This window comes from Bos indicus x Bos taurus, chromosome 18 (assembly GCF_003369695.1).
Source record: "Bos indicus x Bos taurus breed Angus x Brahman F1 hybrid chromosome 18, Bos_hybrid_MaternalHap_v2.0, whole genome shotgun sequence".
Taxonomy (NCBI): Eukaryota; Metazoa; Chordata; class Mammalia; order Artiodactyla; family Bovidae; genus Bos; species Bos indicus x Bos taurus.
In genome coordinates, this window is record NC_040093.1 from 49,109,554 (window position 1) to 49,133,977 (window position 24,424).

Consider the following 24,424-nt stretch of genomic DNA (forward strand, 5'->3'; position numbering starts at 1 on the left):
CTTCTCAAAATTTCTAGCACTGCTTTAAATGTAAGAGTTTTACTAGCCAGGAAAATATATCTGATGAATTCTCAAGATTCAACAATTCTTAAACCAAAATTAGTTCAGAGAATGAACCCACTGCTGAACTTAATAAACCCTGTACGTAAATTTAACAAGAGAGTCCAATAACAGAAACAAATGCAAATAAAATGATTCTGAAAATTCTGAAAGACAACTGAGTATATTTCTTACCCCAAGAGAAAGTACATAACAAATACATTAAAAAAAAAAAAAAAAAAAAAGGTATAAAATCCTCCTGGTAGATAAAAAAAACTTTACTCAAAGATAGGAGAGATAAAAAGAAATTAAACTCTTTAAATAGTTTTAGTGGGAAAAAAACAAACTTTCAATGGTAAAACTGTTTTACTGTTATCCTGTCATTATACATAATTATTTCCTTTAGAAAACAAAAGATTTGCTGTCTCTAGTACTTATTTGGAGAAGGCAATGGCACCCCACTCCAGTATTCTTGCCTGAAAATCCCATGGATGGAGGACCCTGGTGGGCCGCAGTCCATGGGGTTGCTAAGAGTCGGACATGACTGAGCGACTTCACTTTCACTTTTCACTTCCATGCATTGGAGAAGGCAATGGCAACCCACTCCAGTACTCTTGCCTGGAAAATCCCATGGATGGAGGGGCCTGGTGGGCTGCAGTCCATGGGGTCGCTAAGAGTCAGGCACGACTGAGCTACTTCACTTTCACTTTTCACTCTCATGCATTGGAGAAGGAAATGGCAACCCACTCCAGTGTTCTTGCCTGAAGAATCCCAGGGACGGGGGAGCCTGGTGGGCTGCCGCCTATGGGGTCGCACAGAGTCGGACACGACTGAAGTGACTTCGAGGCAGCAGCAGCAGTACTTATTTGGCACTTATTGCCAACTACCTCAAAACTGTTTTGTTTTCCTATGCTCCTGGCAAAGAGTACATAAATACAAAGCTTATTGTCTGATTGACTATTGGTATCGAGAAACACATATTCACCAATTACAGAAAATCCTACCTTCTCCAGAATTAGGCAAAAGGCACTTTTACGCAGCACCCTCTTTTCCTTTACTTCCTAAAACCTATGACACAAGTTCAGTCTCTAAATAGTTTACATCATGAACTACTATAACAGAAAGATAATCAATGGGAAATATTTCACCAGAATTTGCTCGAGCTTCCTGAGAGACAATTAGACTGCAAGAAAAGGTGTTATTTGTGCACTCACCAGTTGTACTTTTGTTCCAGGGAAGCTCCACCATAAGTTCTAAATAATTTCTAGTCAGAGCATATTCTGGCATTGACTGAGGCATTTTTTTGAGCCTGTGGGGAAAGAATACACAGCAAACCTTTCAGGAACAGAAAAATTCTGTGAAACAGAAAACCAAGCATATCTCCCTTTCTTGGTCAGATGTATCACGCATTTTTGGCTAAACAAATCTGAAAATGTTTTTATTAGGCTGGTGCTAATGTAACTGTTAGCTTCCATAACTTAGCTAAAGTAACTGGGGCTTCCCTGGTGGCTCAGACAGTAGAGAATCTGCCTGCAATGCAGGAGATCCCTGGGTAGGGAAGATCCCCTGGAGAAGGGAATGGCTACTCACTCCAGTTTTCTTGCCTGGAGAATTCCATGGACAAAGGATCCTGGCAGGCTACAGTCCATGGGGTCACAAAGAGTTGGACAAGACTGACAAATTTCACTTTCACTTTTCAACATAACTGTGGTTTTTGCATTGTTGAACTCTGCCATTTGATATTGGAATATATTCTTAATAAATGTGGTTATGCTATACATCATTTTAATGTGCATTTCTATGTTTTTTGCTAATGACTTATTACTTGCTGTTTATTTTAGACTGGGGAAATGATGTTAGACAAAAACCAAATTCTATGATATCTTATTCAGGTTCAAAATGGGTTTTAAAGCAGCAGAGACAAGTCACAACATCAATAACGCATATGGCTCAGAAACTGCTTAATGAATGTACAGTGCAGCGGTGGTTCAAGAAATTTTGCAAAGGAGATGAGAGTTGTGAAGATGAGGAGTGCAATGACTAGCTATGGGAAGGCGATAATGACCAATTAAGAGCAATCATTGAAGCTGATCCTCTTACAACTACATAAGAAGTTGCCGAAGAACTCGACGTCAGCCATTCTATGGTCATTTAGCATTTGAATCAAATTGGAAAGGTAAAAAAGCTTGATAAGCAGATGCCTTCTGAGCTGACTGCAAATCAAAAAACTCATAGTTTTGAAACATGCAACAACTTCAAACCATTTCTCAGTAAGATTGTGATGTGCGATGAAAAGTGGATTTTAGATGACAACCAGGGATGACCAGCTCAGTAGTTGGACTGAGAAGCTCCAAAGCACTTTCCAAAGCCAAACTTGTACCAGAAAAAGGTCGCAGTCATTGTCTGGTGGTCTGCTGCGTGTCTGTTCCACTACCGCTTTCTGAATCCTGGCAAAACCACTGCATCTGAGAAGTATGCTCAGTACATCGAAGAGATGCACTGAAAACCGCAATGCCTGCAGCTGGCGCTGGTCACAGAATGGGCCCAATTCTTCTCCACAATTGCCCAACCACACAGCGCACAACCAACGCTTCCAAAGTTGAACCAATTGGGCTACAAAGTTTTGCCTCATCTGCCATATTCACCTGACCTCTCACCAACCGACTACCACTTCTTCAAGCTTCTCGACAACTTTTTGCAGGGAAAATGCTTCCAATAACCATCAAGAGGCTGAAAATGCTTTCCAAGAGTTCACTGAATCCCAAAGCACAGAGTTTAGTGCTACAGGAATAAGCAAACTTATTTCTCATTGGCAAAAATGTGTTGATTGTAATGGTTCCTATTTTGATTAATAAAGATGTGTTCTAAAACTACTATTACTTTTGCATCAACCTAATAAAAATCTAGGTAATAAAAAGATTATTTTGTTTAAACAGATACTTGCAAACTAGCACTCTGATCCTATCCTTGAAATATGTAAGGCCTTATCAATATCTCTATCTCATAGGAAGAGTCTCAAGTCAATTACCCAGTGATTTACTTAGGTGCCTAATCATGTATAATACAATAATTACATATTGTCTTGTATCAGAGAGAAAGCTCATCAGATATTTAATTAAAATAATGCACTTCCATAATATATGCAGTGCTTAATAAAGTGTTCTGTACATAATAGATGTTCTGCATTTGTTAACTAATGTCAGAGTCACTGTAAAATACCTCAATGACATTTACTTATGTTCTTAACTGTGCGTCTCAGAAGTCAAATCTGTAGTTCCTGATCATACATTTAGGTTGATTACAATCCACTCATTAAAAAAATGCAATACAGTCAGAATGTTATAAGTATGGAAAGAAAAAATTGGCTTTAACCCTGAGATTATCCAGAAAATGTGATCAACTCATGTACCCTATTCTGTCAGCAAGGTTCCCCTGTACTTTATCTTGAATGAAAGCAAAAATGATTGTCCCTGCCTCCTAAAGTTAATCTAAGGACGAAAACAGTGATGTGCAAAGAACACAATGACTGCATAAACATTATTTCTAAGTAAAGTATGGCCTTAAGACTATGAAAAGGCAATAGTGACTTGTGCCTGACAGCATCCAGTAGATGGAAAAGTTACATCACTTAGTATATTCAGCACTCAAGAAAAAGAAAATGCTCAACATGGTGTTGGTTCAGGAGTATTAAGTATTAAGAATCAGATTCTGATGGAGGAATAAAGAAGAGAAAGCACCTCACAGATCACTGCTACAACCTGAGAATTAGGAAAGCCATAAACATAAGAAATATAAGCGATAAAGAGATAACAGTGGAAAGGTAAGATGAATAGAGTGGTCCATAACTATACTAAATATAAGGGAAAGGAGAAAGATAAAAGACTATGAAATGAGAGATCAGCTTTGTAACACAAAGTAGCAGATTCACTTCCATGAGCAACAGTTTTTAACGTTAATAAGCAAATGAAAATCCTAATGAACGAACAGCTTCTACAACCTACCTTTTTATCTCTTTGACACAGACTTTGTGGGCCTGTTCCGGCATGCTGGATGTCCGTATCTTTTTCTCCAGCATGACAATGTCATCGTTATCTTCATCCTCATCCTCGTCCGCTAGAGCACCTGGGACATGTGTAATCCTTCTCATAGGCCGTATTGCGATGACCTACAAGATAAAGCAGGAATGAAATACCGCGTGCCCAAGTAAACTGGGGACGAAGCACCGAGCGGCAGGAGACATTTTTACAGGTAGAGTCTAAAGCTTTAGGAACTGAAGTTCAGAATGATGAGGAGGAACATGAACATATGGAGGGAGCAGAATTTAAAAAGCAGATGAAGATGAGATGGACGTGTTTCTTCCATACATGCTAACACTACCAGCATGAGAAGAAAAAATTCAAGAAATTGGCTACTAGTAATGATGAAAACATCTAAGAATTGTCTCTTCTTGGGCTACTACTGCAGCCACTATTTTCTTGATATACTTAATGACTACTCATCATTTGGCAACTGAATAAATTCCATTTTCTCCCTACAATACAAAGTTTCTTTTTAACATCATTAACCTTTCAGCTACTGCCTCTATTCTCTTCATCTGTAACAAGCAGAAAAGTCTTCAGCCTTTGAAAATGTTTTAACTTATCTATGGTTTTTTCCAATTAACTATACACTATTTCGGAGAAGGCAATGGCACCCCACTCCAGTACTCTTGCCTGGAAAATCCCATGGACGGAGGCACCTGGTAGGCTGCAGTCCAGGGGGTCGTGAAGAGTCGGACACGACAGCGACTTCACTTTCACTTTTCACTTTTATGCATTGGAGAAGGAAATGGCAACCCACTCCAGTGTTCTTGCCAGGAGAATCCCAGGGACGGGGGAGCCTGGTGGGCTGCCGTCTCTGGGGTCGGACACAACTGAAGCGGCTTAGCAGCTTAGCAGTATACACTATTTACTTCCCTTGTGATGTTCTGCTTTTCCAACAAGAGGCACTAATCACCACTTCCCCTTCCTTTCTGGTTACTTAATAATTTGTACTTTGTACTTTGACTTTTGTCTCCAGTGTGCTGAAATTGTTCCCTGAAACCCAACAAAAGTCTCCTCTGCCAAGTCAAATGGTCTTATTTAAGCTCTCCTTCTCTGTGACTCTCTGCTGCTGCTAAGTCGCTTCAGTCGTGTCCGACTCTGTGCAACCCCATAGGCGGCAGCCCACCAGGCTCCCCCGTCCCTGGGATTCTTCAGGCAAGAACACTGGAGTGGGTTGCCATTTCCTTCTCCAATGCATGAAAGTGGAAAGTGAAAGTGAAGTCGCTCAGTCGTGTCCGACTCTTAGCAACCCCATGGACTGCCACCTACCAGGCTCCTCCGTCCGTGGAATTTTCCAGGCAAGAGTACTGGAATGGGGTGCCATTGCCTTCTCCACTCTACCATGTTTTAAAAACCACCTACTCTTTTGAAATTCTCAACTCATTAACACCATGAATCAACTCTAGCTGTTCCTGGAGCAAAATGATATACTGGCATTTAACTTAAAGGCCTTAGAGTTTATTTAACTTATGAAATTACCTATTTAATACGGTCAAATATAAAAGTTAAAAACATAAAACAGCAAAAATATAATTTTATAAAAACAGAAATATTAAACTAAGACTAACAGTTTGCACAAATGAAAATTGAAACGTTTATAAATTAAAACAAAAAAAGTCAAGTCAAAAACTTAAAACAGTACGAAATAATTTTTAAAAAGCCAAAGTATGGCACAACACATTCAGTCAGTCCTTTTATAAAATAATTTTGTGGTATGCTCTTAATAAATACTGTATGCAGTAGGAAAAAAAATCATACTCAAAGACAGTCGTCATGGTTATTTGTTAATTTTTAATATATTGAAAACATCACACACACAGAAAAAGAAATGGCTTAGTAAACTATCCCTTTCAATGAGTATCAAAATGAAACATGAGAAAATGTCTACATGCTTCAAAGGAAAAAAAAAGTCCAAACATGGAGAAGGGGCAGAGGGAAACAAACTAGAATTCAAAATTTTATCAGTAACTTGGGTGAAAGAGACAACGAACTTGTTTCTTCTTTGTTCCTTTCTTTATTCCCCCAATTTTTTTCTTAAAAAAAAAAAAAGAAAACAACTGAACCTTACCTCACACAGAAACAACTAAAGAACCTAAAGAAATGGGTTAAAAGGAGGATTTACCCGCTTATCATCATCTTGCTTGTGTTTTCTGGTTTTCTGAAGCAATTTCAGGCCTTCGATTTGTCTGACAAGCAGCGGTATGGTCATCTTGAACCGTTCCTCCAGACTCACAGCATCTAAAATCTGAAACGTTACAGCATCTCTCTCTCAGAAATACATGCTCCAGAAATAAGGCAGTCAAGACTCATGACTTAAACTGCTAAGTAAAAAAGATAACACCTCTCAATATTCACAGCTACACTATGGCTAACACAACCAAATTATCAGCAAGGTCATCTGACATAAATACCAGAATCGGAAAACAAAGATAAGAATAACAGTATCTTGAGTTTCTATTTAAAAGATGAAGCCAAGACATTGTTCCAAGAGCAAGAACAAAACACATTTTATGTCAAGTCTTTCCCGGGAATTATCCTCTGAAAGCCCAGATGTGTCTATGCAGGAGGTCTAAACAAATTATAGGTTCAAAAAATTTAACATTTTACATACACAAGAGCCTAGGAACATTTTAACCAACCTCCAAGAATGATTTGAGTGAGTAATGCTCTCTGGTTCCTCAGTAAAATGCCCTTGCTAAGCCCAAGCTAGGTCAGTCGGGAGAACTCCTGTGTTCTCTGCTCCTACCAGCTAAACCGAATTCTTGTGTTTAAACACAACCTATCTGCATTAGTCGCATTGGCTAGTATAATTGTTAGACTTAAGCATTAAATAAACTGACGAAATAAGGAAGGTAGTTTAATGTTCTCGGAAGAGTCAATAAAACAGATCGCTTAAAAATAGTACAAAAATAAGTGTACAGGAAAACTGTTATAGTTTGGAGAATGTGAAGTCGCTCAGTCATGTCTGACTCTTTGCAACCCCATGGACTGTAGCCCACCAGGCTCCTCCATCCATGGGATTGTCCAGGCAAGAGTACTGGAGTGGGTGGCCATTTCCTTCTCCAACAGTTTGGAGAAAAGACATTCAAATCTAAGAATCCACATTTGGATTATTTTTCAAGTGTCTTTTAAACTCATTTCACTTTAAACAAATAGAAGTTGAAAACCATAAAAAAAAAAATCATAGATAACACATCATAGCTGTGGTTTCTGTAAGAAACACGAAGAATTCTAACAATGCAGACTTATTATATACAAGGGAAAGGTCACAGCTTCACATTTTTAAAAAGTCATTCTCACTTAAACTTTTTCCTAAGTTAACAAACTACCAGTACTGATAATGCAAAGGCAAGAACTGTCTGGGTACACAAAAATGTAAAGCAATCACTTTAAAGTCAATTTAAGTGTAAATGTATCTTAACTACTTCTGTGGGTCTCCAGTATCTCTTACCTGAAAGTCAAAACTTACTACCTAGATCTGAATAAGAAGTGACAAAGCAGCGTGGCATTCCGGAGGGGAACACTGACCTGGAGCTTCTCTTTGTTGCTTGTTCGGATAATTGATGTCAGAATGTCTGGTAAAGCTTCCCTTGGAAGACTATCTAAAAGACGTCTCAATTTAGCAACTGCAGGGACCGACATATCCAACATTTCAACCAACTACAAAGGGAGAAAAAAAAGTCCTTTTTAATAAAATTGGGCATTATTTGTGATTTTAAAAAATCAAATTGTCATACAGGTTTAAGTTTGGGTCACAAAGAAAGTCCTTGCTTCCGAACAATCACTGATTATTAGGGTCCAGGCATTTTTACAGGACTCAAAGGAAAAGAGAAGTATAGTTAAAATGTCGATTGGAATGAAAAGCAAAAATGGCTCAAAAGTGGGTAATAATAATGTTTATAAAAGTGTTTGTAAATCAGTGATTTTATTTTAAAAAAGTAAAATTTATAGAAAAGTTACAGTAGTATAAAGAAACTCCTTCCCCTAATAAACTCCCCCTAAATTCATCATCGGTTAACACTTTGCCACATCTGCTTTCTCTCTCCCCAACTCTACACACACACACACAACACACAAATATTGCTAAACATGTCAGAATAAACTGCAGACATCATGACCTTGTTCTTAAGAATAAGGATACGTATTCTCTTACAGAGTGTAATTATCAAATTCTGGAAATTTAACATGGCTGATTATGTTAACCAGTCAGTAGCTGAAATACTGTTTTTAGTAGAACACAGGATTAGTTAAAATCTGAGCACTGACTGAATGACTTAAAAAAAAAAAAAAAAAAAAAAGAGTTCTAGGGTATAGCCTGGAGTTAAGACAGATCAAGCTCCAGGCAAACTTTTGGTAACTGTGATATTCAGTGGGGCTGTTGATAAAGCTCCCCTTGCCTTTTGCACGATGGTGGTGTAACTGTGGTGATGTTATAAAAATTCCTTGAATGTCATTATAAAATCTTAACATATTTAAAACTTTCTGTTGATTTAAAGTGGGGAGAAGTAAAGTATAAAGAAAGAAGCTATGATGCTATGTCCAAGAGAGGAACTGAGACTCAGGGATGATCACTCAGGAAAAGGAAGATAAATTCTACTTTCCCCTTAATCGCCTTCATTCCTAAATAGCATATTCACTTACTCTGGTTCTCAAACTGAAGCTTCTCTCTTCAAGTAGGTTTTTCCTTTCAGTTCTGAGAGTGGTTGTAGTTCAAAATTCTCTATGTTCCTGTTGTTCACCACACTAGAAATGTGTCCCTTCAAATGCCACATCAAGTACAAACACCACAGGCTATGAACACCTGCCCTACACACTTTCAACAGTCAATAGAGTTTATAATCAAGGCCTTTAGACACTGCCTGTCCCACACAGTTCCAGCTTAGTCACTGGGTTACATCAATAGAACACACAAGACTACATTTTGTAATATACTTCAGTAAGATCTGAAGTGAATAAAAGCATATGCTTTGGGGGTGAGGGGAGAAGCTTTCTGCTCAATCGAGAATTAAAACTCAAACCTAGAATTAAGGAGTCCAATGTTTAATGTACACCTAATGTGTGCATCCCTCCCAGAATTCTAGAGGATCGAGGTTTCAACCACATGTGAAACCATGGACTTTATCTTCCACACCAGCCACAGTGTGATCCTGACTTCTGAACCAACGTGACATATAGTGTGCTGCCTAGATCTTCTAGTGACAAACAGCTTCTGTTCAATATTTTAACATTTAAGATTATTTAGGTTTAATAACTATCTGGTGTGGAGACACTGAAAGTTACAAGGAAAGCTCCAGAAACACTCTTTGGAAAATTTTTAGAAAGCGTTGGCTAGCATGTCCTAGAAAAACTGAGATACAAGCCCAGACAAAAGCAATTTGAAATCAATATATCACTAAATCTTCTAAGCACATACTGCCTGAACACTTCACCACTCAACAAATTTATCACATCTTATGGTAACAAAGAAACCAAAGAAAAGAGAATTTTAAGGAAACACTAAAAGCAACTCACTTGTACCGCATATTTGTAAAACTGTTCGGAGAGCTCTCCGAGCTCCTCCCTAGTCTTACAGGTATTAGGGAACTCCTCCAGCCGGTCCAACTGTTCCACCTCGGCAACAGGATACGGCTTCTCTTTCACAACCTGTATGATCTGGAAGCGGCACAGGCCTGTAATCAGCAAAGTATAGTGGGGCTTGGGCCAGTTACTGCCCACAACCTGGACTGCCAGTGCAGCTGTCCCAATCCTGAAAAACACACAGAACAGCAGCGTTACAAATGCTCAGTATGGCAGGGCAGAAACTCACCTCAAAAGGCTTGCCTTTTCTGAGAAATTCATCAAAAAGCAAAGAACATCTAAAGTGCAAATGAATTACTTCTCTATTTCATTCAGCATCCGGTGCACTGTCTGTTGGGCTTTCCTGGTGGCTCAGTGGTAAAGAATCCGCCTACCAATGAGGGGGGCTTCCCTTGTGGCTCAGCTTGTAAAGATTCTGCCTGCAATGTGGGAGACCTGGGTTCGATCCCTGGGTTGGGAAGATCCCCTGGAGAAGGGAAAGGCTACCCACTCCAGTATTCTGGCCTGGAGAATTCCATGGACTGTATAGTCCATGGGGTCACAAAGAGTCAGATATGACTGGGCGACTTTCACTTCTTTTCACCAATGAAGGAGATTTGGGTTCAATCCTTGGGTCCAGAAGATCCACTGAAAAAGGAAATGGCAACCCACTCCAGTATTCTTGCCTGGGAAATCCCATGGACAGAGGAGCCTGGCAGGACTACAGTACATGGGGTCACAAAAAGTCAGACATGACTAAACAGTAACAACAGCACGGTCTGTTAAGTCCCTACCACCCGCTATGGTGCCATCTCATTCTAATTAGATGTTTTAAGAATTAGGTAGAAATTCCTAAGCATTTGGATTATTTAAACATAAAAACGTAAAAGCTGTTGAGATTTACATAGTTTAAATTAATTTTGCCAGCTGGGAATGAGGTAATCTTTCACCAGAATATACACTAGCATTATGAAGTTGCAAAGAGTTGGACACTACTGAGTGCGCGCACGCGCGCGCGCGCACACACACACACACACACACACACTCTGCTGCTGCTGCTGCTGCTAAGTCGCTTCAGTTGTGTCCGACTCTGTGCAATCCCATAGACGGCAGCCCACCAGGCCTCCCCGTCCCTGGGATTCTCCAGGCAAGAACACTGGAGTGGGTTGCCATTTCCTTTTCCAATGCATGAAAGTGAAAAGTGAAAGCAAAGTCGCTCAGTCATGCCCGACTCTTAGCCACCCCATGGACTGCAGCCTACCAGGCTCCTCTGTCCATGGGATTTTCCAGGCGAGAGTACTGGAGTGGGGTGCCGTTGCCTTCTCCGCGCACACACACTCTAAGTAGATTTAAATACAAACAGTATGACGTAAACCAACCAATCCCTGTTCCAACCAGTTTTCCTACTAACACCAAACCAGGTTTTTTATGTAATCAGTCTATAAAACTGCCATCAAATCTGGGAATTAACACGTATGCCCTTGAACTCTGAATTTCTAAATGTGGGGCTAAATATCAGAGGCCACACTTATTCGTGGTCTGAGGAGACTTAGTCAAATACCTAGACCTCAGGAAAGTGTAAACCTAGTTCTGAGTGGTAATCACCACACCTAACACTTGATAGAAAGTTACAAGCCTCAGCCTTAGAAAGTCATTTAAGCCTCAGCTCCTTATCATTCAATTCTGACTAAGTTGCATATAAACGAATCCACAGGAAGGAAGCCTCATCCAAACTAAGCTGCAGTAATACAAAGCAGAAAGATCAAGATTCAGAGGTGACTTCCAGATGCCATCTACAGCTAGATTTTCTCCCCTGAGCCACAGGCTAGGTTGTAACTTCAGAAAAGAAACTAAAACCAAAGTGCTCAGCGCTTTCAACACTGGACAATGGTGACACAGGAATATTAAACTCACCCATCTCAAACATACTAATGGCATAGACAACGTGCGCATACTTTAGTGAGATTGCTCATTTCCAACTGCAGTTCATTCTTGATTCCTTCCTTGTAAATGATGCATTCTGTATATAACCTGTAACCTTTGGCTTCCCACCGCCACTCCACTCAGTTTATTCTGAGTTATGCATATATTTCCTTACCATCCTTGCAAGCATACCACGTGGACAGGGGATAAAACTTGATTTTAATAATAAGTGAAACCAAACAATCAGGAAAATAATTTGGTGGGGAGAAAAAAACATCACGTACTTCAAAAACCTGATTTTGTGTTGCAGCTGCTTTTCTTCAGTCACTAATCAAACAGTAGGTTCTATCTCCCACTCGCTGAAAACCTGCCTAACTCCCTGAGCGAGTTAGCTGGACCTAAACTAGAGACTAATGAAGACTGTAGTTCACGGCAGATGACAACCACAAAAGCTTATATAATGCAGAATGTTTACAGTTCTATTTATAAGAAACACTGACAGATAACAAACTGGATTCCCAGCCTCAGGGGTTAACAGACTAGAAACTAAAGAGAAACCAGAGGGAGTTAAGACAAATCCAAAACTCTAGATTAGAAAATAAGTTTAATTATTTGGGCTATGTCACTGATTAAAGGTGACATAAAAATGAGTCTTCTCACAAAGCAAATAAAAGTTTTGCTAACTGTAAAAGGAGATATTCCAAACAGTAAAGTGATTAAGTGGAAAAAATATACAGGGGTTTTCAATGTGAATTATTTCTTACTTTAAATCACTTGTAGTTGACAACAGACCTAAACAAAAACCAAAAGGGTACATAAAAAGAATGCACCCTTTTTAAAGAAGAAACATGATGTGCAAAATAATTAGATGGCTAGAAAGAGACTATTCAGTGAAAGACATTTGGGGTAAAAGCTCTGGGAAGAAGGATGACATTTATGTTATTTAAGATTTTTTTTTAATGTGGACCATTTTTAAAGTTGTTATTGAATTTGTTACAATATTGCTTCTATGGTTTATGTTCCAGTTTTTTTTGGCCGGGAGGCCTGACCAGAGATCCAACCGGATTCCCCTCTAGGCACTGGAGGCAAAGTCTTAACCACTTGACTTCCAGGTAGGCCCCTAATGCTATTTTAGACAAGCTGTATTGTATGTTGGGCTCTAGGTTTTACATATAAAAATAGGTATTGAGTAAACAAAATGTTCAATTAAAACTTTCCTTCTATGATCGAACTATGATACATAAGGCTTATATCAACTTAGTCATCTTTCTAAATAATCTACTTCTATTACTATGAGCTTTATTGTCGTTTAGACGCAAAGTTAGTTAAGTTGCTCAGTTGTGTCCCACTCTTTGCGACCCCATGGACTGTAGCCCACCAGGCTCCTCCGTCCATGGGATTCTCCAGGCAAGAATACTGGAGTGGGTTGCCATTTCCTTCTCCAGGGGATCTTCCCAACCCAGGGATCGAACTCAGGTCTCCCGCATTAGAGGAAGACACTCATGTCCAACTCTTTTGCAACCCTATGAACTATAGCCTGCCAGGCTCCTCTGCCCATGGGATTTCCCAGGCAAAAATACTGGAATGGGTTGCCATTTCCTTCTCCAGGGAATCTTCTGGACCCAGGGACTGAGCCCACCTCTCTGGCATCGGCAGGTGGATTCTTTACCACTGAGCCACCTGGGAAGCCCAAGCCCTTTTTTGCTGTTGGTCAGTCGCCAAGTTGTGTCCAATTCTTTGTGACCACATGGACTGCAGCACACCAGCTTTCCCTGTTCTTCCTCATCTCCCAGAGTTTGCTCAAACTCATGTCCACGAAGTTGGTGATGCTATCTAGCTATCTCATCTTCAGCAGCCCCCTTCTCCTGCCTTCGACCTTTCCTGACATCAGGATCTTTTTCAGTGAGTTGTTTCTTTGCATCAGGTGGCCAAATTACGGGAGTCTCAGCTTCAGCATCAGTCCTTCCAATGAATATTCAGGGTTAATTTCCTTTAGGATTGACTGATTTGATCTCCTTGTTGTCCAATAATCTCAAGAATCTTCTCCAGCACCACAATTAAAAAGCATCAGTTCTTTGGTACTCAGCCTTCTTTAAGGTCCAACTCTTACATCTGTAATGACTACTGGAAAAAAACATAGCTTCGACTATACAGACCTTTGTTGACAAACTGATGTCTCTGCTTTTTAATATGCTGTCTAGGTTTGTCACAGCTTTCCTTCCAAGTAGCAAGCGTCTTTTAATTTCACGGCTGTAGTCACCATCTGCAGTGATTTCGGAGCCCAAGAAAATGAAATTTGTTGCTGTTCCACTTTGTCCCCTTCTATTTGTTATGAAATGATAGGACCAGATGCCAAGATCTTCATTTTTTTAATGCTGAGTTTTAAGCCAGCCTTTTCACTCTCCTCTATCACCCTTAAGAGGCCTTTTAGTTCCTCTTTGCCTTCTGCCATTAGAGTGGTATAATCTACATATCTGAGGTTATTGATACTTCCCCTGGCAATCTTGATTCCAGCTTGTGAGTCATCCAGCCCAACATTTTACATGAAGTACTCTGCACAGAAGTTAAATATGCAGGGTGACAATATACAGGCTTGAGGCACTCCTTACCCAATTTGGAAACAAGTCCATTGTTTGATGTCCGGTTTTGTTATTTCCTGACCTGCATATAGGTTTCTCAGGAAATAGGAAGGTGGTTTGATACTCCGATCTCTTTTAAGAATTGACCAGTTTGTTGTGATCCACACAGTCAAAGGCTTTAGCATAATCAATAAAGCAGTAGATGTTTTTCTGAAATTCCCTTGCTTTGTCTATGAACCAATGGATGTTAGCGATTTGATCTCTGGTTCCTCTGCCTTTTCTAAACCCAGCTTGTACACCTGCAAGTTCTGGGTTCACATAGTACTGAAGCCTAGCTTGAAGGATTTTGAGCATAACCTTGCTAGAATATGAAGATAAGAATAGCTTGGTCTATTTGCCAACCACTTGCTTTTTTCTTTTCTTTTTTTTAACTTAATTTATTTGGTCAGGCCTAAAAGTTGGCTTAAAACTCAACATTCAGAAAATGAAGATCATGGCATCTGGTCCCATCACTTCATGGGAAATAGGTGGGGAAACAGTGGAAACAGTGTCAGACTTTATTTTTTGGGGCTCCAAGATCACTGAAGATGGTGACTACAGCCATGAAATTAAATGACGCTTACTCCTTGGAAGAAAAGTTATGACCAACCTAGATAGCATATTGAAAAGCAGAGACATTACTTCGCCAACAAAGGTCCGTCTAGTCAAGGCTATGGTTTTTCCAGTGGTCATGTATGGATGTGAGAGTTGGACTGTGAAGAAAGCTGAGCGTCAAAGAATTGATGCTTTTCCATTCTGAAGATCAGCCCTGGGATTTCTTTGGAAGGAATGATGCTAAAGCTGAAACTCCAGTACTTTGGCCACCTCATGCGAAGAGTTGACTCACTGGAAAAGACTCTGATGCTGGGAGAGATTGGGGGCAGGAGGAGAAGGGGACGACAGAGGATGAGATGGCTGGATGGCATCACTGACTCGATGGACGTGAGTCTGGGTGAACTCCAGGAGTTGGTGATGGACAGGGAGGCCTGGCGTGCTGCAATTCAGGGGGTTGCAAAGAGTCGGACACGACTGAGCGACTGCACTGAACTGAACTTGGCTTGTGGGATCTTACTTCTCCAACCAGAGATTGAATCTTGGGCTTCCCTTATGGCTCAGCTGGTCAAGAATCCACCTGCAATGCGAGAGACCTGAGTTCAGTCCCTGGGTTGGGAAGATCCCCTGGAGAAGGGAAAGGCTACCCACTCCAGTATTCTGGCCTAGGGAATTCCATGAACTGTATAGTCCTTGGGGTCACGAACAGTCGGACATGACTAAGTGACTTTCACATCACTTCACTTCACTTCACTTCAGAGATGAAGTATCCCAAAATGAAGAGGGACTGAGCAATCAGTACTATGAAGAAAGGAAATGCTACTCATTTAAAACAAAGACTGGAAGACTGGGAGAAGATTGCAGAGCCATCTCGAAATGTCTGAAGACACTGTGCAGGGAATGTTAAATTACTGTCCATTTTCATTAAGAAAACAATGAGCTTCTGAGGAGTCACTAAAAAGACAGTCCAATGAAGCAGGGTGGCCTGCGGTGGCAGGAGAGCCAAGTTCCACACTGGGGCTAATCAAAAGTAGGCAACATGCCTACACACCAACATGCAAAAAAGGGACTGTACTGTTCAACATGGTTGAGGAAGTGGTTCAGCTAAGTCAACATCTGACCCTGGCACTTTAGGACAAAGAGTCTGGGGAAACAAATGATCACCGCTGTTCCTTGAAGACTGAGGCACCGTCACCTGGATGGTCTAAAGGCAGCAAGAGACAGGAGCAAAGCCCTCGCTGTGCCTCTGGGGTCCTCCTACAATCTGAAACAGCAGGTAACTGCGGAAGGGCAGATTTGCGCATTGAAACAGAACAACGTTGTAAGTAACTCAATACTTGTAATATTAAAGCTCTTTTAATTTTTAAAATAAGAGCATTTAAGGCTCAATTGGGGAAAAAGAGACACTGGAACCTAATATTAAGGAACACAGTCTACATAAATTTTTTAAGTAGCAAATAATATTTCTAGGTTAATGAGATGGTCTAGGATTCAGATGTAATGCTGAAATTCCATGAAGAATTTTCAATGTCGGTTTTCTAAATTAAATGATTAAACTTTAGCATTGCTACTCATTTAAAACAAAGGCCAAAATAAGAATAGCAAGAACCACGTTACACCTCATCTGATTATTAGTGGATAACTTCCAAGGAGGATAATTCAGACAGAATCATACCAACAAATAGTCACTCAAAACTGAAACACGACTAACTCTACTTTCAAAATTCACAGTGTATCCATGAGTAATCAAAAATATCTTTGCATGAGCACACTGGCCTCAACTAGCAATTAAGGACCTGTGCACAGAAAGCAAAAAATTATGGGACTACACAGAGGCTTAAGGAGTGGGGTCATGTGTAGGAAAACCAGAATCCAACACAGTTTATCACAGTTTACTGAAACTTGAAATCTGTCAGGGGACTTCCCTGGTGGCCCAGGGGTCAAGACTCTGCCCTTCCAATACAGGGAGCGTGGGTTTGATCCCTGGTCAGGGAACTAAGATTCCACATGCGGCCAAAAAATACATAAATAAATAGAACTGTGCGGAAAGCGAATCTCTGTTTTTAAAAAGGTATCCAATTTTACTCTAGCAAAGCAAAGCAGATCAGATGGAAACCAAAATGTTTTCCATGCTTGAGAAAGGCGAGGCTTAAGGTGGCCCAACAAAGGATTGCTCTGTTTTTGTTGTTTTGTTTTAGGAGGGGAGGGGAGCTGAGGGGAGGGGAACCACATCTCTGAGAATTTGAGTAAAGCCATGGTCTCCTTTAAAAAATGTATATAATGAAAAGAATTTGGACAAAAACAAGACATTCCTAACCCTCTCAAAATCCATTAAGAGTTAAGTACACCTAATTTTAAAAGAGGTAACTGTAGATGAAAGAGGAAGGGCTCTAAACCTTAAACATCTCAAGAAGAGTTAAGGACAGGAGGCAAGAGCTTGGGAGGCTTGGTGATAACAGCATCTGTTGACAGCATAGTATATACCAGCTCTGTCCAGTAGAAATATAATGCCAACCACCTATGTAATTTGAGTAGCCACATTAGAAAAAACAGATGAAATGCTAATATTTTACTTAACTCCTAATATCCAAAATACTACCATTTCAACACTTAATCTCTATAAAATTAATCAACAAAACACTTTTCAAACTAAATTTTCAAAATTTAGTGTGTAGTGTACACTTACAGTACATTTAGGATGACCAACCATCCTGGTTCATCTGAACCAAGGGGTTTCCTGGGACACAAAAGTTTCAGTGCTAAAACCAGGACGGTCCCTGGCAACCCGGACAACTGGTCATTCTAGGATCTCAATTTGGACAAGCCACATTTCAAGCTATGCAGCTACCCACGGACAGTACTAGACCGTGTAAGCATTTATCCAGGCCAGCACAAAAAAGACCACGTGTGTGATCTCACTTCTTCATCACACACCTAAGAGGCAGATGCTGTTAGTTTCCAAATTACAGATGAAGAAAGAAATAAGCACAGGTTCCACCTGTCACCCAAAGTCACACAACTAGACAACTAGGGTCACGGTGTAGGGGAATCGGTGAGCTTGGGGTGTAGGCGGTGAGCTTGGGGTGTAGGCGGTGAGCTTGGGGTGTAGGCGGTGAGCTTGGGGTGTAGGCGGTGAGCCTGGGGTGTAGGTGGTGTAGCTTGGGGCCTAAGAGATATTGAGATATAAGAACAGAAGGGGAGACAAGGGGAAACGTGAACAGGGAAAGCCCTTTAGGAAGGAAAACAGAAGAACCGAGGGGACGAGAGAAGGCGGGGGTTGGAGGGTGGGGAAAAGACAGGGAGTGTGGAGAACAGATGGCTTCCTCAATAAAGAAACGGTGCAATATAGGCTGGGACGGGGGGAGAGAAAACGTGACGGAGCAAGTATCTCAGTCAAGAGGACAAAAGAACTGGGAAGAAGGAACAGAAAGAAGGGCGTAGGGACAGGGAAGAAAGGAAAGAAAAGAGCCGGGCGGGGAAGGTTAGGCGCACTCTTAGGAGCCTGAAGATCCGGGGGGCGGGAGGGAAATTCACAACAGATGGTGAGCAGCTAACTGTGCAGTTTTCACGACTCCGTGGGTCAAATCGTTTAACGGTCACGAGGCACTGCTGTCACCGCCTGTCTGGCACGGGAGTCGTCTGAAGAGGCGGGGGCCCCCTGCGCCCCGCGCCCCGAGGCCGGGCCGGTCCAGGAAGGACGCCGCGCCGCCGCCGCCGCCGCCGGGCCGTCCGGCCTACCTGTGCAGCGGCGGCAGGTCCTGCGCGTCGCTGGCCGGGTCGGGCGTGTTGGGGATGACGCCCAAGATGGTGCTCTGCAGCGACGTGCCCTTGAGCAGGCGGCTCCGCACCAGCTGCAGGTTGCGGGCCGAGTCCACGCTGGTGCGCATGGTGGAGCCGGGCAGCAACACTCCCTCGTGCGTGAGCAGCAGCGGGAGGCGGCTGGGGATCTGGATGGGGCTCACGGACGACATTGCGACACCCCTCCGCGCAGGGAGAGTCCCCAAGAGCCCGATGCCCGGCTTCGCGCGGCCTCCTCGGCGGCGACCCAGGCTCTGACTCGGGCGCGCTGCCGCTTCCGGTCCCACGCGCCCGCTCACCCGCCCCCAGCCTCCGCCGCCGCCGCCGCCCGGCGCCGTACAAACGCGAAGAGAAGCGCACTCCGCCCGCCGATGACCCCCGCCTCCCAGCCCTCTGTTTTCTCTGGAGTTTCATTCATAGCTGAGCTGTGTGCCCACCAATGGTCCGTGTGAATATTATCCACTTGAAATGTTTGTACCTTTCTATTCGAATTGATTTTAGATGTACAAAAATATACTAGGGAGTTTCCATGTAACTTTCACCCAGCTTCCCGTGTAACCATCTTACACAATCATGACTCGACTCTAAAAGCCAAGAAACTAATATTACTGTTACCTAATTTATGAATCTCCACAAATTTTTCCAGTTTTCTCACGTGTCCTTTTTTCTGGTCCAGGATCCCACTTTTTATTTAGATAAAATATCACCTCAATCTTTTTTCTTTTTTCCTTCAAAGCTTTGGTCTCTTATTTTGTAGAATGTCGCTCTCTTAGGGTTTATCTGATGTTTTCTCAAGATCACATTATACATTTTTGGCAGGAAGACCACAGAAGTGATGTGCCTTAGTGATACATTGACGGTGAAACATCTTACCAATGATGATTTCAACAGTGATTAGGTTCCCCACTTTAAGGTACTATTTATCTCATTATAAGTAAGAGTCTGTAGGAGTTAAGTCTACATTTATCAACTGGAATCTGTAAGAAAAAACTGCCCCATCTCCTTCATTTATTTACGTATTCTATTATTTTTTATGTTAATATGAACTCAAATATTCAATGTTTTATGGGTTATCATGCAATGATATCATGTATTTCGTTGCTCGAATTTTTTCACATTTGGCCTTTGGGAGCTCCTTCACCCCTGTGAGGAAGGTAGCACTATCTCCTTTTTATAAATGAGTAATTGAGATTCAAAAAGGGTAAACAGTTTAGTTATTCATGATTACAAGGCTATTAAATAGCAGTAGGGGAATTGAATTTGACTTGGTTTTGGCTGTAGGTTGCAGAGGGAAATTTTTCCCCAAATAAGAAGTTCAGCAAGGTTCTCAGAATCCAGGAGGGAATTGAAAGTCAAGTCAACATGCGTTTCTTGAGGGCCTGCTAGGTACAAGTTCCTTAAGCACCACTTGGCCAGAGGGACAGACCCACAGGTGGGTGAGTCTGATCCAGGAATTGTTTGTTTCTGTATGTGAAGTAGGTAAGAGAAAAGAGAAGACAGGTGTCCTAGCCGCTGTGCTGGAGACAGAAATTTGGGAACTCAGAGTCTCCTGCCTAAAGCTCTTTCTCTGTCGTGATCCCACCTTTTATTCATTCACCAAACAACTATTTTCTGAATGCCTACTATGTAATGGATGTTACTTTAGATGCTGGGGATACATCAGTGAACACAACAGACAAGCTTCCTGCTTTCATGGAGCTAACATTCTGGGAGAAGAAACAGAAAATAAGTAAGGAAAATCCTTCTGGATGGTGATATGCCCTTCAGATGGCCAGAGCAGGCCTCACTGAAGAGTTGAGCTTTGTTTGAATGGAGCCCTGAACTGCAGCCACACAGAGGTTGTGGGGTGGCTGCCAAGGGAGTGCTATTCCAGGCAGAAGGAGTGGTGATGGCAAAGGCTTTCTGACTGGGATGGATTTAGAATGTTTGTGGAGCATGCTCCTGTGATTTGCTGAGTTGGAGCCTGGTGAGGGAAGCAGGAGAGAAGTGGGTGGGGTGGGGTGGGGTGTAGAGAGCTCAGTAAGGAGTAAGGAGTGGGGGTCAGGAATCTGCTGAGGAATTTGGGTCTTACTCTGAGCTTGGGGAATACTTTTTCAGATTTAACGTTTTCAAAAGGTCATGTTAACTGCTGTGTGGAGAATGGAACACAAGTGTTTAAGGTCAGTTAGGAGCTGGTTGAAGTTGCCCAGGCAAGAGGTGATGCGGACTCAGACCAGAGCAGTATATTCAAACCATGTTTGAGTGTAGCTTCAACACAGCACGCTGATGGGACTTCCCACCAGGGAAGTAGCTAACAATCCACCTGCCAGTGCAGGGGACATGGGTTCCACCTCTGGTCTGGGAAGATTCCGTGAAACGGGCAGCGAAGCCCATTCACCGCAACTACTGAGCCAGAACACTAGAGCCTGAGCTCTGCAGTAAGAGAAGGCACCTCAGTGAGAAGCCTGCACACCACAGAAAGTAGCCTTCACTCAGCAGCAAAGCCCCAGAGCAACCATAACTAACTAACTAACTAAAATAAAAACAGAAACAGAGCATGCTGATGGATTGGACATGACAAGTGAAGGAGAAACAGTCAGGGCCTGAGCCTCGAGGGCCTCCAGAGCAGTTGTGCTGATCAGCAGGAGATCTTGGCTCCAACCAGCATGCTCTGCATTGCTCTCTGATGGCACTGGGTACCTGACACTGTGATAGGCTCTGGCGGTGAAGCAAAGATAAAAACATGCAGGACCTAGCTCCCAAAGAGCTTAGCTTTTCACCAAGACTTCTCCAAGGACAAGGGGGAATGTCCCCATTTTTTCAGAACTTCAAAAACCATCTTATAAACCTTGCAGTATATTTTCTGAACACACGTTTAATGCTTTTAACATATACTCTCCCTAACAACAACAAGCAATATGAGTGTCTAGTCACATAGTAATAGCTGGATTTATTTTAAAATACAATTGCATTCCATGCCATGGAAGGTGTGGTATGGCACCGGGTCCACATTTAAGTTGCTTACTTGATGAACACCTTCTTTCCACCCCACCCCTGAGGGATGGGGTATCTCTGTGATGGGGTGCCAGTCCCCTTGGGAAAGCAGCAAGAATCTAAATGTGAGGTCTCAAGTGACTGAGTGGCTCTCCTGGTTCCTTCTCTAACAACACTGCGTCTACTTTCTTCATTTATCTACCAAATACTTATTCCACCCTGGTGTAAAAGGCCTGAGGTAGGCAGTAAATAAATAAGCCCCCAAAGAAATGGCAATTTCAGAAAGTGATAAGTAAAGGAAATCTAATAGGAAAATGTGTAGAAAGTGCTAGAGAGAGGAGGACAAGATGAGGGAGGCAGATCTGGGAAGGTTACCCTGTGAAGGTGGTATATAAGCTGAAACCTATGTGATGAGGAAGGCCAGGCTCTGCCGGGGAGCTAGGAGGAGCATGCCCTTGACAGATGGTAGACAAAGGCCAAGATGGGAAGGAGCTTCCCAGTTTCTGGAACAGAGATGATCAGGCGCTGGGCTGGAGGGATTCAGCAGTCGAGCAGATGGCCAGGGCCAGCAAGGGGCTCCAGGAGCTCTGAGAACTCGCCCCCAGAAAGCTTTACCCAACTCCCCAGGGAAGGGAAGGGAGAGGAACAGGAGAAATGAAGTCTAGTTCTCTCAGCTTCTTCAGGCCTGGCTTGCCGGTGCCTCTGCCCCTTGCCCTGAGCATCTCCCCTACCCTCTGCTGCCCTTCTGGCCTTGGACACTTTCCGGCTGGGAAAGTGTTCGGAACAATGAGGAAAGAAACCAGTTCTTCCAGAAAGATCACCTGCCTCCAACGGCCCTCTCCTGTCCACAGGCTGTTTCACCATGTGCAAACGGCCGTGAACTAATCCTGAGTCTAAACTAACCCTAATATTGCCTCTCCCTGGGAATGGGGGAGCACAGAGCTGGAAGTATCTGCCTCCTTCCTGGTTTATGCCCAGTCCTGACCTAGACCCCAGCCTGACCACAGTGATGGGCTTGTCACTAACTAGACTGAATAAACTTCAGCTCTGTCTTCTTCCTGAAAGGAAGTTGGGAAGCCAGGGAACTTTTCTTTTTTCTGGGATACCAAAGGAAACCCTGGAGGGAATTCCTCTGGCCAGTCAAGGAATCAGGGGTGGGCCTCATAGACATGGAAGGTGCCCCAAGCCAATATGTGACTCAGTTCCAGTTATGCTGAGAGAGCAGCTCGTGTCCTATAAGCATATCCATTATACACATTTGCATTCCCTTCATTTGCATTTGGAGAAGGCAATGGCACCCCACTCCAGTACTCTTGCCTGGAAAATCCCATGGACGGAGGAGCCTGGTAGGCAGCAGTCCGTGGGGTCGCTAAAAGTCAGACTCGACTGAGCGATTTCACTTTCACTTTTCACTTTCATGCATTGGAGAAGGAAATGGCAACCCACTCCAGTGTTCTCACCTGGAGAATCCCAGGGATGGGAGAGCCTGATGGGCTGCTGTCTATTGGGTCACACAGAGTCAGACATGACTGAAGCGACTTAGCCGCAGCAGCATTGCATTTGCTTTACTTTTCCCTGTTACTAATTTCCTGGATAACATCTATATTTCTATATGGAGTTATATCTTTGAAACCATCATGTATCTCTTTGCAGGTGTATACAAATAAACCAGATTGGCAAATCATACTATAACTGAAAGGTGAGAAAAAAAAATCTAATTTCTGTATTAGTGCTCCAAGAATCTGGTCTTCCTCATGAGTCCCTACTTGCCAGTTAACTAGGAGAACATAAATGTTTAGGCTCACTGTTTTAAAATACTGGTTTATGAGGACTAATTGTCAAATTTTCAGGAATTTTGAGAGCCCAGTTGTTAAATACAAATAGTATTTAAATTATTAAACTTACAATTAATTATATCAAAGACAAAGATAATGCTCAAAAATCTATCACTTCCTAATTATTTCACTATATTTACTTTTTATACTTTTAAGTTTATTTACATCTACTGTAGATAGGGGCTTCCCAGGTGGCACTAGTGGTAAAGAGCCCACCTGCCAATGCAGGAGTCGTAAGAGACACAGGTTCTATCCCTGGGTTGGGAAGATCCTCTGGGGGAGGGCTCAGCAACCAAGTCCAGTATTCTTGCCTAGAGAATCCCCATGGAGAGAGGAGCCTGGTGGGCTGCAGTCCATAGGGCTGCAAAGAGTCAGATACCTCTACTTAGCATGCACACCCACTGTATTTGTACATAGAAATACTGTACAGTGATTTCTTAATGCGCTTCTCTTCCCAACATGTTGGTAGCTTGAAATCATCCTTGATGGGAGGACTTTTACCACAAAAATCAGCAAAGGCTACATATCTGGATTTGTTTTTATTATTTTATTGATTGCCTAGGCTTAAGAAATAAATGCAGGAAATGTTAATAATTCAGATTAACAAGTGTATTGCCTGTAGGCATTACATTGTGAACAGCACAAAAAATGAGAAAATCCTCTTTCGGTATCTGGAAACTCTTCAGCAGTTACATGGGTTATTGGCAAATGAGTGAAGATGCAACCAACATAGTCTTGGATGCTTCAATTCCCTCTTACTTGTTAACATAAAGCACAATGTCAAGTTACAGTTGTGTTGGAACTACATTCACTCACCAGTTGCAATCACAGGTTAGTTGTAGATGCACACGTTTACCAGCACACCATTGACAACACTAAGACAGTCCCTTGCCAGGGTGCATGACTTGCAATCTAGAATTTACTTCCTCCCCCTCCCCCATCCCAGTCCCTCCACTGAGCACCTTTGTGTCTTAGTAAATAAACTGTAAGCCAGTATACCATGGTTCTACCCCCAGGGCTTCCTTCCACTGAATCATGCCAATTTCAC

At 42.3% G+C, this 24,424-nt stretch overlaps 1 protein-coding gene across 2 annotated transcripts in view; it reads right to left on the bottom strand.

Moving 5' to 3' along the window:
* Positions 1–19,143, bottom strand: part of LONP2 (lon peptidase 2, peroxisomal) — an 84,966-nt gene extending 65,823 nt beyond the window's left edge. For both annotated transcript variants that reach the window (XM_027513682.1, XM_027513684.1), the window contains exons 1-6: positions 18,509–19,143; positions 9,633–9,867; positions 7,650–7,781; positions 6,244–6,366; positions 4,041–4,204; positions 1,254–1,348 (exon numbers count right to left, since the gene is read on the bottom strand). In XM_027513682.1, the coding sequence (XP_027369483.1) occupies positions 1,254–1,348; positions 4,041–4,204; positions 6,244–6,366; positions 7,650–7,781; positions 9,633–9,867; positions 18,509–18,741 (982 nt within the window). In that variant the 5' untranslated portion in view covers positions 18,742–19,143. The remainder of the gene's footprint in view (positions 1–1,253; positions 1,349–4,040; positions 4,205–6,243; positions 6,367–7,649; positions 7,782–9,632; positions 9,868–18,508) is intronic.
* Between the last annotated feature and the right edge of the window lie 5,281 nt (positions 19,144–24,424).